The sequence below is a fragment of the Harmonia axyridis genome, chromosome 6 (assembly GCF_914767665.1).
Source record: "Harmonia axyridis chromosome 6, icHarAxyr1.1, whole genome shotgun sequence".
Taxonomy (NCBI): Eukaryota; Metazoa; Arthropoda; class Insecta; order Coleoptera; family Coccinellidae; genus Harmonia; species Harmonia axyridis.
In genome coordinates, this window is record NC_059506.1 from 26,063,761 (window position 1) to 26,076,710 (window position 12,950).

The window sequence follows — 12,950 nt, forward strand, 5'->3', positions numbered from 1 at the left end:
AATTCAAATCATTCAAGTAGATTTTGTATCAATATTCCAACTCGGAAGGTCGATTAGGAAAATTGTTTCAATTCTTTATGGTAATTGAAAAATCGATTCAAGAGGAGGATAATTCTAAATTATTGTCTATGAATAGATCTTCATTAAGTATTAGCCCCCACTTCGAGTAAGTGATTTTTCAATCAGAATGTTACCGTATTAAATTTTTGTTGGAATCGGAGAGAAAGGACTATTTTGTGATTTTGATTGAAAAAAACTTCATATAATTCTTTTACATAAGATCTGAGTTAAATCCGCTATTAATTGGAAAGAAAATCGAGTCTATAATCTTAGTGGTCAGGTTACCTACATTTTAAAACCTCCAGCTGATAGAAAATTAATAAGAATCCTAATTTAGCAATTGAAAAAAATAATGGGGTATTTTCAAGTGTGGTAAGTTTATAACAGATGAGCAAAATATTGTAAAATGGATTTTTTAGATATTACAAAAGGTCAATAGAGAAAAAATATTTTGAGGACTCGGTCATCATTCTGGACCTAAGAAATAATTAAACTCAATACCTATACATCAAGATAAGTGAAGCAAACAAACATTGAAGTTAAATTTATATTATAATTGAATGAATTGTGACTGATAGTCTTCACACTCTCAAGAGATCATTAACCCACCAGGAAACCATAATAAATATTTTATCACCACGATTCCCTTGAACGAGGTGTCATCGAACACAAATCCATATTTATCGAACCGAATAAAAATAAACACTACATTTTTGGCGGGATTAACTGTAAAAATTCCGAAAATATATTTATTTTATGCGCATACTGCGCTCTAGACCGTAGCGCCACCAATTCATCAGCGGCACTCGACAAAATCAAATCAGTTAGTTCTATACGCTTGCTGTCGAAGCAGCACCTGCGTTCAATTCGGAGAGTGTCTCTGTTATTTGAGTTATTTCACAACATTCTGTCCGAAAAGTGGAGTGATTCGAACTGACGAGTCCGTGTGTAAAGACTTAACACACTCACAAACACGTATGATTTCTAAAGTAAGTTCAATGTCAGTTCTTTGAACCTGAATGAATGCATTTTCTTTGTTTGTATGCAGTCCAGGCTGCCATTTTTCTTCGCGTAGATTGTTTATTTTTGTCACAATTATCCATAACCTGCATCCAATTGTTTGTCAATGCACCGTTGTGTGAACATCCCGAACTACCTGAAAATAAAAATTTCAAACCAAAATTTGCATTTATTTATGATTCCAATTCACCTTCAGGTAATTCGAAAAACGAACAACATTCGATTTGGCAACTTAGCAATAAGGTTCAGTATACGTTAATTTCGTTTTGAACAACGAAAACACTAAGCATTGATTGATTTAAAATATCTGCCAAGGCTTTGTTATGGCAGTCAGCTGTTCATTTCTCTCTCATCTTCGACTCATGTAGTTGCTTCTTTCTCTGTCTTTCACATTCAAGCTTCTGGCGACGTTAGGCTGTGCTTGTTGTTATTTTGATGTGCGCGTTGAATGCAATCTCAAAGGTGTTCTTTGAAGTGATAACCCTAGCTTTATATGTGCACGAGTTTAAAAAATACGGGCCTGAAGATTGTAAATCTCCCATCCAGACCCATGCTTTGGTTTCTTTATTACTCATCGGAAAAGTTGTAGGCACAAGTCATTCATGTTTATGCCTGATTGTAAATCTTCTCTTGTGACGCATTTTGATGTGGTCAGTTCCTTTGTTCAGCGTTTCCAGAGAACAAAGGATAAATACGTGCGTAGAAAACCGATCCAATTTTTTTTTCAGCCTCACTGGAGGAGTGACCGCAAACAAAGTTAATCGGGCGTTGATCAAACGAAACTGAAAAAAAAGGACCAGATCTTCCTTTGTATCACGAGCCACAAAATCAGACAAACTTATGTTATATAGAAATTCTAATAAGAAAGAATAATTTATTTTGTGTTGTATAATATGAATCTATGGTCGAGAAGTGAGGTTAGGATATTCGAATGTTGGAAAAGTAGTTGTGTAGTTGAGATTATTGAGTTGAGAATAAAACCTTTTATTTTATTAGTCTTTATTATATTATTGAGTTGAGAAAAATATATAAAGCTAACAAATCAGAAGTGGGATATATCGAAAAATATCTGCGTGAGAAAACCGATTGTGAAACTGTGAAGAAGATACCTTGAGAAAACTGAAGAACATGGCATCTCAGAATGAAGAACACGTTGTGGTAAGAGAAGAGGATTTTGAAAATTTCCAAAGAAACTTTAATGAAGAACGATCTACAAACGAAAATATGAATGATGATCGACCTCAGTCATCCAAACCAGATTTAATGAGTGCTATTATGACTTTGATTAATCAGAATACCATGTTGATGAACACGATGATGCAACAGCAGAATTTGAATAGAAGTACTCCACAAAATTACCATGTCATGCCTGATCTGAGTAAAACTATCGAGAATTTCAACGGTGAAGATGGACCTCATCAAGCACAGGTGTGGATAACCAAATTAGAGACGACTGCAACACTTCATAAATGGCCTGAAGAATTCATATTTGAGACAGCCAGAAGTCATCTTATTGGAGCAGCTAAGTATTGGTATGAAGGTAGGGTCGAATCTATTAGAAATTGGACTGAATTCAGTAGAAGTTTCAAAAAGACATTTTTATTCATCAAGTCTAAAACAGAAAAATGGAACGAAATGCAAAAACGAGTACAGCTACATAGAGAAAGTATTAATGTTTATTTTCATGAGAAAGTTTCTTTATGTAAACAATTGAATTTAGATTTTGACGAAATTAAAGAGCAAGTCATTATAGGATTGTTATCGAAAGAGTTGAGCCAATTTTTGATGAGCCAAAATCATGTAGATGAAGATGAATTATTAGGTGATATTATCAATTACAATCGTATAGTTAGTGCTAGAATAGAAAAAGCTAGAGAGAAAAGACCAAAATTCGAATTTAAAGAGAAAACCCAAAATGATGTAGTAACAAAACCAAAGGTTGAAACGGAAAGCAAACCAAGAATGAAATCGAATGAATTAAAATGTTATAATTGTTCAGAAATGGGACACTTTTCTTATAATTGTACAAAACCCAAAAGAGAAATCAAATGTTTAAGATGCAATGAAGTAGGTCATACACCAAAATATTGTAAAAAACCCAGGAATTTTGAGAAACCAGAAATTAAAATTTTAGGTTCTGTGAGTCCTTGCAACAAATACATAAAGAAAGTTAAAATTAGTAACGAAGAGTATATGTCAATGATAGATTGTGGTAGTTCAGACTGTACCATTAAAGCTACAGCTGCCATAAAAGGAAAATTTAGAATAATGATTCAAGATTGTGAATTAAAAGGATTTGGCAATGAGACACAAAGTATTGTTAAATCATGTGGAATAATAGTAGAGTCAGTAGAGATTGATGGAGTTAAAGCAGATAATGTATTGTTCAGGATAGTACCAGATGATGTACAGCCTATAGATGTAATAATAGGTAGAAATTTCACCGAATTGAGCCATATCATTTATTATAAGATTGATGACAAATTTAATTTTGCATATAAAGATCATCTCCAGGATATATTTATCAACCAGGAGCAAAATCAGACTGAAGAAATTAAAATTGCAGAAAATACCAGATTTCCTCAGAGAAGTATTAATTTCATTAATGCACATATGGAGAACGAGGACTACATTTTACCTATCATGAACAAGAGTGATGTTGAAGAGAAGGTTGGTAATGAGAAAGAATTCGAGAAGATCATGAACATCGAGACTGTAGAACCTGTAGAGACTAGGAACAACGAAGAAGTGACTATGGATGAAATTGTAGTAGGATCGGAGGTGACGCATGAGCAGAAAACTGAACTGTGGAATATTTTAAATCGGCATAGAGAAGTGATAGCTAAGAACATACATGAAATCGGAAAAACGGACCTGATCGAAATGGATATTGAAGAAAAACCAGAAAGTAGACCTGTTATGTGTAAACCATATAAGACAACTCAAGAAGAACAAGAGAAAATCAGAGAAATTGTTGGAGAATGGAAGGAAGCTGGCATTGTAACTGAAACGAATTCCCCATATGCTTCACCAGTACTATTAGTCAAGAAGAAAACAGGTGAGCACAGACTAGTTGTAGACTATAGAAGATTGAACTGTCAGACAGAAAGAATTAATTTTCCTATACCAAATTTTGATGAGATTTCTGAAGTTTTAGTAGGAGCCAAGCTGTTTGTAACACTAGATCTTGCCCATGGATATTTACAGATACCTCTAGCAGAAAAAGCCCAGCACAAAACAGCATTCATTACCCCAGATGAAACCGGTCAGTTTACCAGAGCTATGTTTGGTTTGATGAACGCTCCATTTTATTTTGCCAAACTTATGCATTCAATATTTGGACCTTATCAGAACAAATTAGTAATATTTTATTTGGATGATATCTTAATTCCTGCAGATAATTGGACAGAACTGATGGACAGATTAGAACTAGTGTTGAAACTGTTGAAAGGAGCAAAATTAACTTTAAAATTACCGAAATGTGAATTTGGAAAGAATGAGATTAATTATCTAGGATTTGTTATATCTTCCAGAGGATTACAGCCAGGACCAAGAAAGCTGGAAGCAATTTTTAATTACCCCAGACCTTGTAATAACCACGAAATTAAAAGATTTTTAGGACTTGTTGGATTTTTTAGGAGATTCATCCCAAAGTTTGCCTTGATAGTCGAACCATTGAGCAGATTATTGAAGAAGGAAAGCAGATTTCATTGGGACGAGGAACAGGAGAAAAGTTTTACAGAGGTAAAATCAATTCTAATGAAAGAACCTGTGTTACAGATATTCAATCCAAAAGCTAGAAGAACCGAGTTACACACTGATGCTTGTAAGGATGGGTTAGCTTCAATTTTACTCCAATCTGATGAAACAGGAAAAATGAAAATGGTATACGCAGTTAGCCGAAAGACAACTGACGCAGAGAAATCATATCATTCATCAAAATTAGAACTGTTAGCGATCATATGGTCAATTGAAAGACTTAGATTTTTATTGTTGCCAATTAAATTTACAGTTGTTACAGATTGTCAAGCACTATGTTACCTGAATAAGAATAAGACCAACAATAGTCAGATAATCAGATGGTGCAATACACTTAGTGAGTACGATTTCGAAATTAGATACAAACCAGGAGAAATAATGCAACATGTGGATGCACTATCACGAGCACCAACAGAAGAACCAAATGGAGATGTAGAAGACCTAATTAATGATAAATTTTCAGTTTATTCAATTATATCCAGAGAAGAAGAAATTCTGTTGACCCAAAGGACTGATGACAATTTGAGTAGGAAAATCAGAATTTTAAAAATGAAACCATACGAAAGAACCAAAGCAGAAAATGGTGAAGTTGAAAGCTACATTTTGAAGAATAAGATATTATACAAGATTGCGAAGAAACACGATGAAGAAAATCACTTATATGTTGTACCAGCGACAATGAGAAAATCAATATTAATCAAGTATCACGACTTAGATGGACATGGAGGATTAGACAGAACTTTAGAAAAGATACAGAGATACTATTATTTCCCAGGAATGAGAAAGTATGTATCAAATCATTTGAGAATGTGTCTAGAATGTATTTTAGCCAAACATAAAGTAGGAAAACAGGAAGGTTACTTGAATCCAATACCCCCCGGGAAGAGACCATTTGAAGTGGTACATTGTGACTATTTGGGACCCTTTGTGACCAGCAGTAAAGGAAACAAATATATTTTAGTTATAATCGATAACTTGACAAAATATGTACAATTGGAGATTGCTAAAAACGTTAATACAACAACTACGATAACAAGACTTGGAAAGTTCATTGATAAGTTCGGTGCACCAATTAGACTGATAACGGATAGAGGAACTTGCTTTACATCCAAGAAATTTGAAGAATTTTGTAACAATCATGGCATAAGACACACCTTGAACTCCAGCAGGCACCCACAAGCGAACGGTATGGTAGAACGAGTTAATAATTCTTTAATTCCTATGTTACAGATGAATGTTGAAGACAATGAAGGTAGAGATTGGGACCAAGTGGTTAAGAAAATCGAGAAACAGATGAATGCTTCAGTTAATAAGACCACAAATAAAACTCCCTTTGAAGCATTATATGGATACTTACCTAGATTCAATGATGGACTTATGAGAACATTGACAGAAGAAAATGAACATTATAGACCACCGCAAGAAATCCAAGAAGAAATTCAAGAGAAGATTAGGAATGAACAAAACAAGACCAAAGGCAGATACGACAAACATAGACATGCAGGTATAAAATACCAAGTTGGAGATATTGTTTATATGAAAGCAAATCGAGCCAGTACAGGAGAATCTACGAAATTACAAAGAAGATTCAAAGGACCTCTAGTGATTACCCAAGTATTACCATCAGATACCTATAGAGTGACAAACTTAGAAGACAAACAAGACCAGACGAGAACTACAGCACATGTGAGTCAGCTTAAATTATGGAAAAACTATGACTGCGATGAAGATGTATGCTACGATGAAGAAAACGTAGAGAGCGAACGAGAACCAAGGAAGAAGAAAGAAGACCCAGAAGAGAACAAGAAAGAAAACCGGAAGGAAGACCCTATAGTAAACCAAGATGAAGACCAAGAACCAAATGATGACGTACACAGAGGACGAGAAGTTAGAAGAAGAAGAAGACCACCGAAATATTTGCAAGATTATTCTATTTAATAAATTTTTTATTAACGTCAGGATAGGCCGAGTGTTATATAGAAATTCTAATAAGAAAGAATAATTTATTTTGTGTTGTATAATATGAATCTATGGTCGAGAAGTGAGGTTAGGATATTCGAATGTTGGAAAAGTAGTTGTGTAGTTGAGATTATTGAGTTGAGAATAAAACCTTTTATTTTATTAGTCTTTATTATATTATTGAGTTGAGAAAAATATATAAAGCTAACACTTATGAGCTAAAAAAAATTAATGAAATTCACGGTGGTTATTTTCGAGTGAGATATAATTTTTTTCCATATAGGAAAGAGGCTCGATTATAGTCATTCGAAGGAAACGCATCATTATAGTGCACAAATTGCCCTCTTCTTGTAATAAGTAACCAATTCACTTAATGGCATAGTAGAGAGAAAGTGATCATAAGTAGATGGTAATTTAATCACTTCTACTATGTTTAATTGGCATATGGCTTATAAATACACCCTTTCTTGATTGATTATAGAGATGTAGAAGACACAGCGTGTGTACATCTCACATAGGTATTATACAATATTGTTCGACCCAAAATTCATAAGCGGTATTGAGTTTCTAAATGAGTTTTTCTAGAAGGCAAATCAATAGCATTTGAGTAAAAAAGTCTGATATTATTGCTCAAAAATGTAATCGTATTTTTTATTGGAAAAACAGGTTTTTATCAGCCTAGAAGGAAAATTGTGGATGGTGCATTTCACTTTCTACAAAGCTAGCGTTGGACGGGATCAGTACTTCACTCAATAAATCCTGGGCATATCCAGTAAAAACATATTTCTTCTTTAAAATTCGACTTTATTAGTCAACATGGTCATCTTTAGAGTGTTACAATATTTACTCCAATGCACCGAAAAACTTGAAGATTCGCCTGCATCAATTTTCCTTCATTGAAGAAGTTTTCGAAGTAGTTTGCTTATTTTTAATAATATTTTGATTAGTTTTGAGATCATGCAACACAAATTGAAAGTTTAACATGAAATATAATAGAGAATATAATAAAAAAACTGATATAATCAACAGAATAAACTAAACCTACTGAGCTATGTTTGTGAGTGAAAATGTTAACGCAGTATGTAATGGAATCCAAAGTGCAACAAAGAGATTCTTTGCGCGAAGGGATAATTAGATATAATATGATATTATTCATTACCTTAGGGACCTAAAAAATTGGATAAATTGTTATCAGGATGCCACCGATTCAATTTGAGTAGTTAGGAGCTTCTACTTCAGGATCTCATCAATTTTCACGCTATTGTTCATCATCAATTTGAAATTTTTAGCTCATATGTAAATAATGATAGTGCCGACGACAGTCATAAAATGGATATTCTTCCTAAGGGGAATATATCTTATACACCCCTTTTGATACGCTCGATTTTGACAGATTTTGAATTTGTTTTTGCCTCAGAGTAATAAACATAGATAGAGGGAGTATATGTCATTTTCAGTAAGTTCATGTTGTCCCCAACATGAATTATCAACTTTGACATGAAGCGCGCAGAGATGAAAACATATCAGTGATACGATATTTCACTCAATTAGCGAGTTTCTTCTCAAAGAACGCATTTTTTATTTCCCATAGTGAATCCACATTTCATATTAACTCAAAATATATTGAAATAAATACCTTAATATATCAGAAATTCAGAAAACAAACTTCAAGCGCGCCAAACGACGTGAAACAACCGATGACACTAGGAGAGCAAAAGTTGCCAAATTTTGGATTTCAGCAGGTAGATACAGAAAATAATAAATATTCTGCTTATTATAAATTCGACAATTGAGAAAAATATCGGATTCCAAATAATCAAAATTGCGTATTTAATCGGGAATCACTCAAATAAATATATTTCATTCAATATAATATACATTCATAACGATATAGTAAAACTGTGGATTTGAAAATATATCACAATCCGACATCGTAATCTAACCATGTTGGGGACATGTAAAAATTGCGTATACTCTCTCTATCTTTGTTTATTACCCTATGGTTTTTTCAAATTCTTTTATCTACCATCGCTCTTTAACATTAGTTTTCAGTTCATCAATAGGTTTTCTAATTCTTCTAGTTATAGTAGCAGTAATAAGGATACATAATATAATTCATTCAATTGTAAATGACAATTGAATGAGCGAAATATTCAACAGATTCAAATTAATTGTGTATACGTGATGCGACACAAGTATACCTCATAATCTCTCAGCTCAAGAGCAAAGATTGAGTTTGTTGATTATTTTGACATTTTTGCAAAGAACATATAATCCTCAATCAACAATATGTGTAATTACTGCAATTTTAAAATAATATACACACAGAGAGCGGTAAATTGAATGGACTTATTTGGAATGCAGTTGCTAATGAGATTATCGACAAAGTAGAGGGTTAACGTTTGTTAATCACTATGTTGTGGTTTCGAGGATGCTCCCCCATTTGAATTCACACATCAAAATCTGTGGAACAGTAGGCTGAAAAAACATTTGACACGTTCGGATGCCTTTAGTACCTAACAGGCCAATTGAAAAGTCCTCGGTCTACCATATTAAAACACATTTTTCGACAAAATTCGATTTTATTATTCAACATAGTTGCCTTCGAGGCCAATACAGCGATTATAGCGATCCTCCAACTTTTCGATACCATTTTTGTAGTTCGATTTGTCTTTCGCTTTAAAATAAGCTTCAGTTTCGGCTAATGCTTCTTCATTGGAGCTAAATTTCTTTCCAGCGAGCATTCTTTTGAGATCTGAGAACAGTAAAAAGTCGCTGGGGGCCAGATCTGGCGAATACGATGGATGCAGAAGCAATTCGAAGCCCAATTAATGTAATTTTTCATCTTTTAAAGGATCCAATAACGCTATGTAATCGCTGTTGATGGTCTGGTACTTTTGAAGGTAATCAATGAATATTATACTTAGCGCATCCCAGAATACTGATGCCATAACCTTGCCAGCTGACTGTTGTGCTTATTCTCGCTTTGGATTCGGTTCATCGTGTGCAGTCCACTCAGCTGACTGTCGATTTGACTCCGGAGTGAAATGATGAAGCGATGTTTCATCCATTGTCACATATCGACGCACAAATTCAGGTTTATTGCACTTAAACAGCTTCAAACTCTGCTCAGAATCATTTACACGTTGTTGCTTTTGATCGTTTGTGAGCTCGCGCGGCACCCATTTTGCACAAACCTTTCCCATGTACAAATATTCGTGAATGATATTGATGTACACGTTCAGATGATATCTTCACAATGTATTTTTTCCCTTCAAAAAGCAATATTTTATCAGCACATGAAATTTTTTTTTCTTCTTTTTTTCAAATAACAAAAATAGCTACACTCACAAAGCAATATCTCAAAAACTAATGGTCGGACTGCTGTCTAATTTTGACAAGTATCGTTTGAAGGTTGGTGCCAACTAAAAATTATATGGATTTAATACTAGTACCGCCAACTGTGCATCAGACCGGGGACTTTTCAATTGGCCTAATATGCAATTATGTATAACCTGATTATCAAAATTGGTTGATTCAATACTAGTCACATGCAACCAACTATTTGATTTCTTTTTGATGCTTTAACACGCTAATGGAAACTTTCCTCATCAAATTTAGTGAAGCATACTGCCTTTCCTCAACATAACCTGTTGAAATCTTCACCTAACACGCCGATTTCTAGGAAAAAATCTAACATGTTTTCTCCTTATGCACAATTCTCTGATATCTTATCACGGATGAGGGATTAGTGAACCTAAATGTCATATTGCAAAAGCCAATAAATTCGTAGTAAACAAAGCATTGAATTTCAAAACAAATGGCAATTAGTTTGCACTGTAATTCATTTAACAAGATAGACAGTTTGACGACTTTATTTTGTACTGCTTCAGAACCACAACACAAAATGTAATTGCTATCAGTTAATGATAAGCCGAGACTGATAAGATACTTAACCAGAAATACTACGATGCAACGATCCTCATGTGGAATTATACAGTGTTGGAATGAGGCATGTAGGTACTAATTGAAATTTTTATTCGCATTTTGGTAGATTTCTTTATTTAATTTCAATATTTCAAAACGTAGGCTTTCATTTCATCAACCATGTCATTACTCATAACAAAGCGAAGAGTACGTTCCTGGTAAACGAAAAAAGACAAGTGCAATGTGAAGGTAATTCGGCAAAAATTTTGGATTTACTACTAACATTGGAACAATCTAGCCTTTGAAGATAATTCTGAATCACCATTGTTCGCCGTCCTAAACCGAGACCCTTCAGGAAGATAGATCTATGCCAAATCGCTGACGTGGTAGGTCCATGCAGAGGCTTATCAGTAGTTAAGATTAAGATTTAATTAAGGAGGTTCCGTTTCACTGCGACCTAATGGTCTATTGTGCCCCCATCAGAGCTATTCTCTCTATAACTTGATCTACAGCTCGCCTTCCAGTTCCAGAGTTCTGATGAATTCCAGTATCTGGGATGGCTTCCAGGAGGCTAATTCCTCACTTCTACAAGTTTCTTGTCTAAAGCAGATTTTGCGTTAGCTAATGATGACGAGGCATTCCGTCAACAGGTGATCCGGAGTTTCTTCCTCCTCTTCACAGAATCTGCACTCATCATTTTCTGCTAGACCCATTCTCATGAGGTAGTTCCTAAGACAACAATGCCCTCTGAGGAATCCAGTGAGAAGGTGAAGTACATTCTTGTTAAGATCCAGATATTTCCTGGATCTCGCAGTGTCAAAGTTTTGGAATGATCCAAACCAGGAAGATTTCGTGTTTCTCCTGAAACTCTTTCTTAAAAGTACATTTGTCTACGCCACAGAAAGGTTTCGGGCCGATAAAAGGAGTTTGTGCTCCTTTTCTGGCAAGTTTGTTGGACTCTTCATTCCTTTTAATTCCCGAGTGGCCGGGAAAGCAGACTAGCAAGACTTGATTATTCTTGTCCCATTTCCTTGGGCAGTCCAATACCATCCAAGAATCGATCTTAGAATCAATCCTTTGATTGCAGCCTGACTATCAGAATGTATTGCTATATCACATTTCTGATGTTATGAAAGAGGTGTGAGATCTGCAATGATCTCCAGTAGTTATCAGCTATCAGTAGTTAGAGACATATAAAATATTACATGATTGTGAAATATCGAAATTAAACATTTTCACTTTCATTTTCAAACAGAGAGATAGGGACTAATTGACATTTAAATGATAGAGATATCTACTCGGTGAAATAACAAGGAAGACACCTAGTAATAATTAATTTATTACAGAAAATTTTCTTTAATCCATAGTAGGAATTTGATCAAAATTTTTAAAAAATCGAACTATTGGAACAGACATAATAAATTAATAATAAGTTCCGTCTCCAAGATGTTTTATGCACTCAGAATCACGTCTGGAGATTATACTCATATCTATTTCTTTTTGTATAATTTGATGTCAGGTTAGTTGTAACTCGCAAGTGGCGTTGGAGTCTGTGGAGGGATACGGAATAATCTTCATCTTTAATGTTTAATGGGTGTAAGATCGGGATATCTAGGAGACCAAAGCAACAAATCGACTTGATCGTTTTTAAAATGTTCTAATGTTTTGGTGTTTATGCCTCTGCATAGAAAATTGAGGTAATCATCTTTCACCACGTATCTTTCTCACTTTTGCACGGTTGAACTGAAATCTCGAATGTAATACCATTTGGTGCTGACCAAGCAAGGGTGTTACGAAGATGTGGGGAAAGAGGATAACCTCCTGTTTCTATGAATGGAAATATTGGAAATACATGTGTACTACACTGTTGAAATTAAGGTTGGGGGGGGGGGGCTATTGCTTATGGAAGTAGGACACTTATACCTTCAAAAAATCATTGAAATAAATTCAATTTTGTTTTTTTTATCAATGTCATTAGTATACGTCTCGAAATTCTACCGCTTTCCAAACAAGTCTTCCAAACTGATACTGAAGAATAGAAAAACTAAGACCAACGATTCTCTGAAAATAAGACCGAAATAAATCATGCTGAAACGATAGACTGGAAAAATGTTTTTTTCTCGTTCAAGAAAACGCTTGATTGAACAAGGAAATAATAATTTCCGAAGTTTATTGTGTTCACGTCTTCCCTTCCCTTTTTTATCTCTTTCTGCCAGCTTTTCAGA

General features: G+C 34.4%; 1 protein-coding gene across 1 annotated transcript in view; it reads left to right on the forward strand.

Moving 5' to 3' along the window:
• The first annotated feature begins 868 nt into the window (after nt 1-868).
• The window catches only part of LOC123681613 (protein yippee-like 2), a 148,158-nt gene continuing 136,076 nt past the window's right edge, over nt 869-12,950 (forward strand). The window contains exon 1 of the mRNA XM_045619809.1: nt 869-1,049. Within this exon, the coding sequence (XP_045475765.1) occupies nt 1,038-1,049 (12 nt within the window). The 5' untranslated portion in view covers nt 869-1,037. The remainder of the gene's footprint in view (nt 1,050-12,950) is intronic.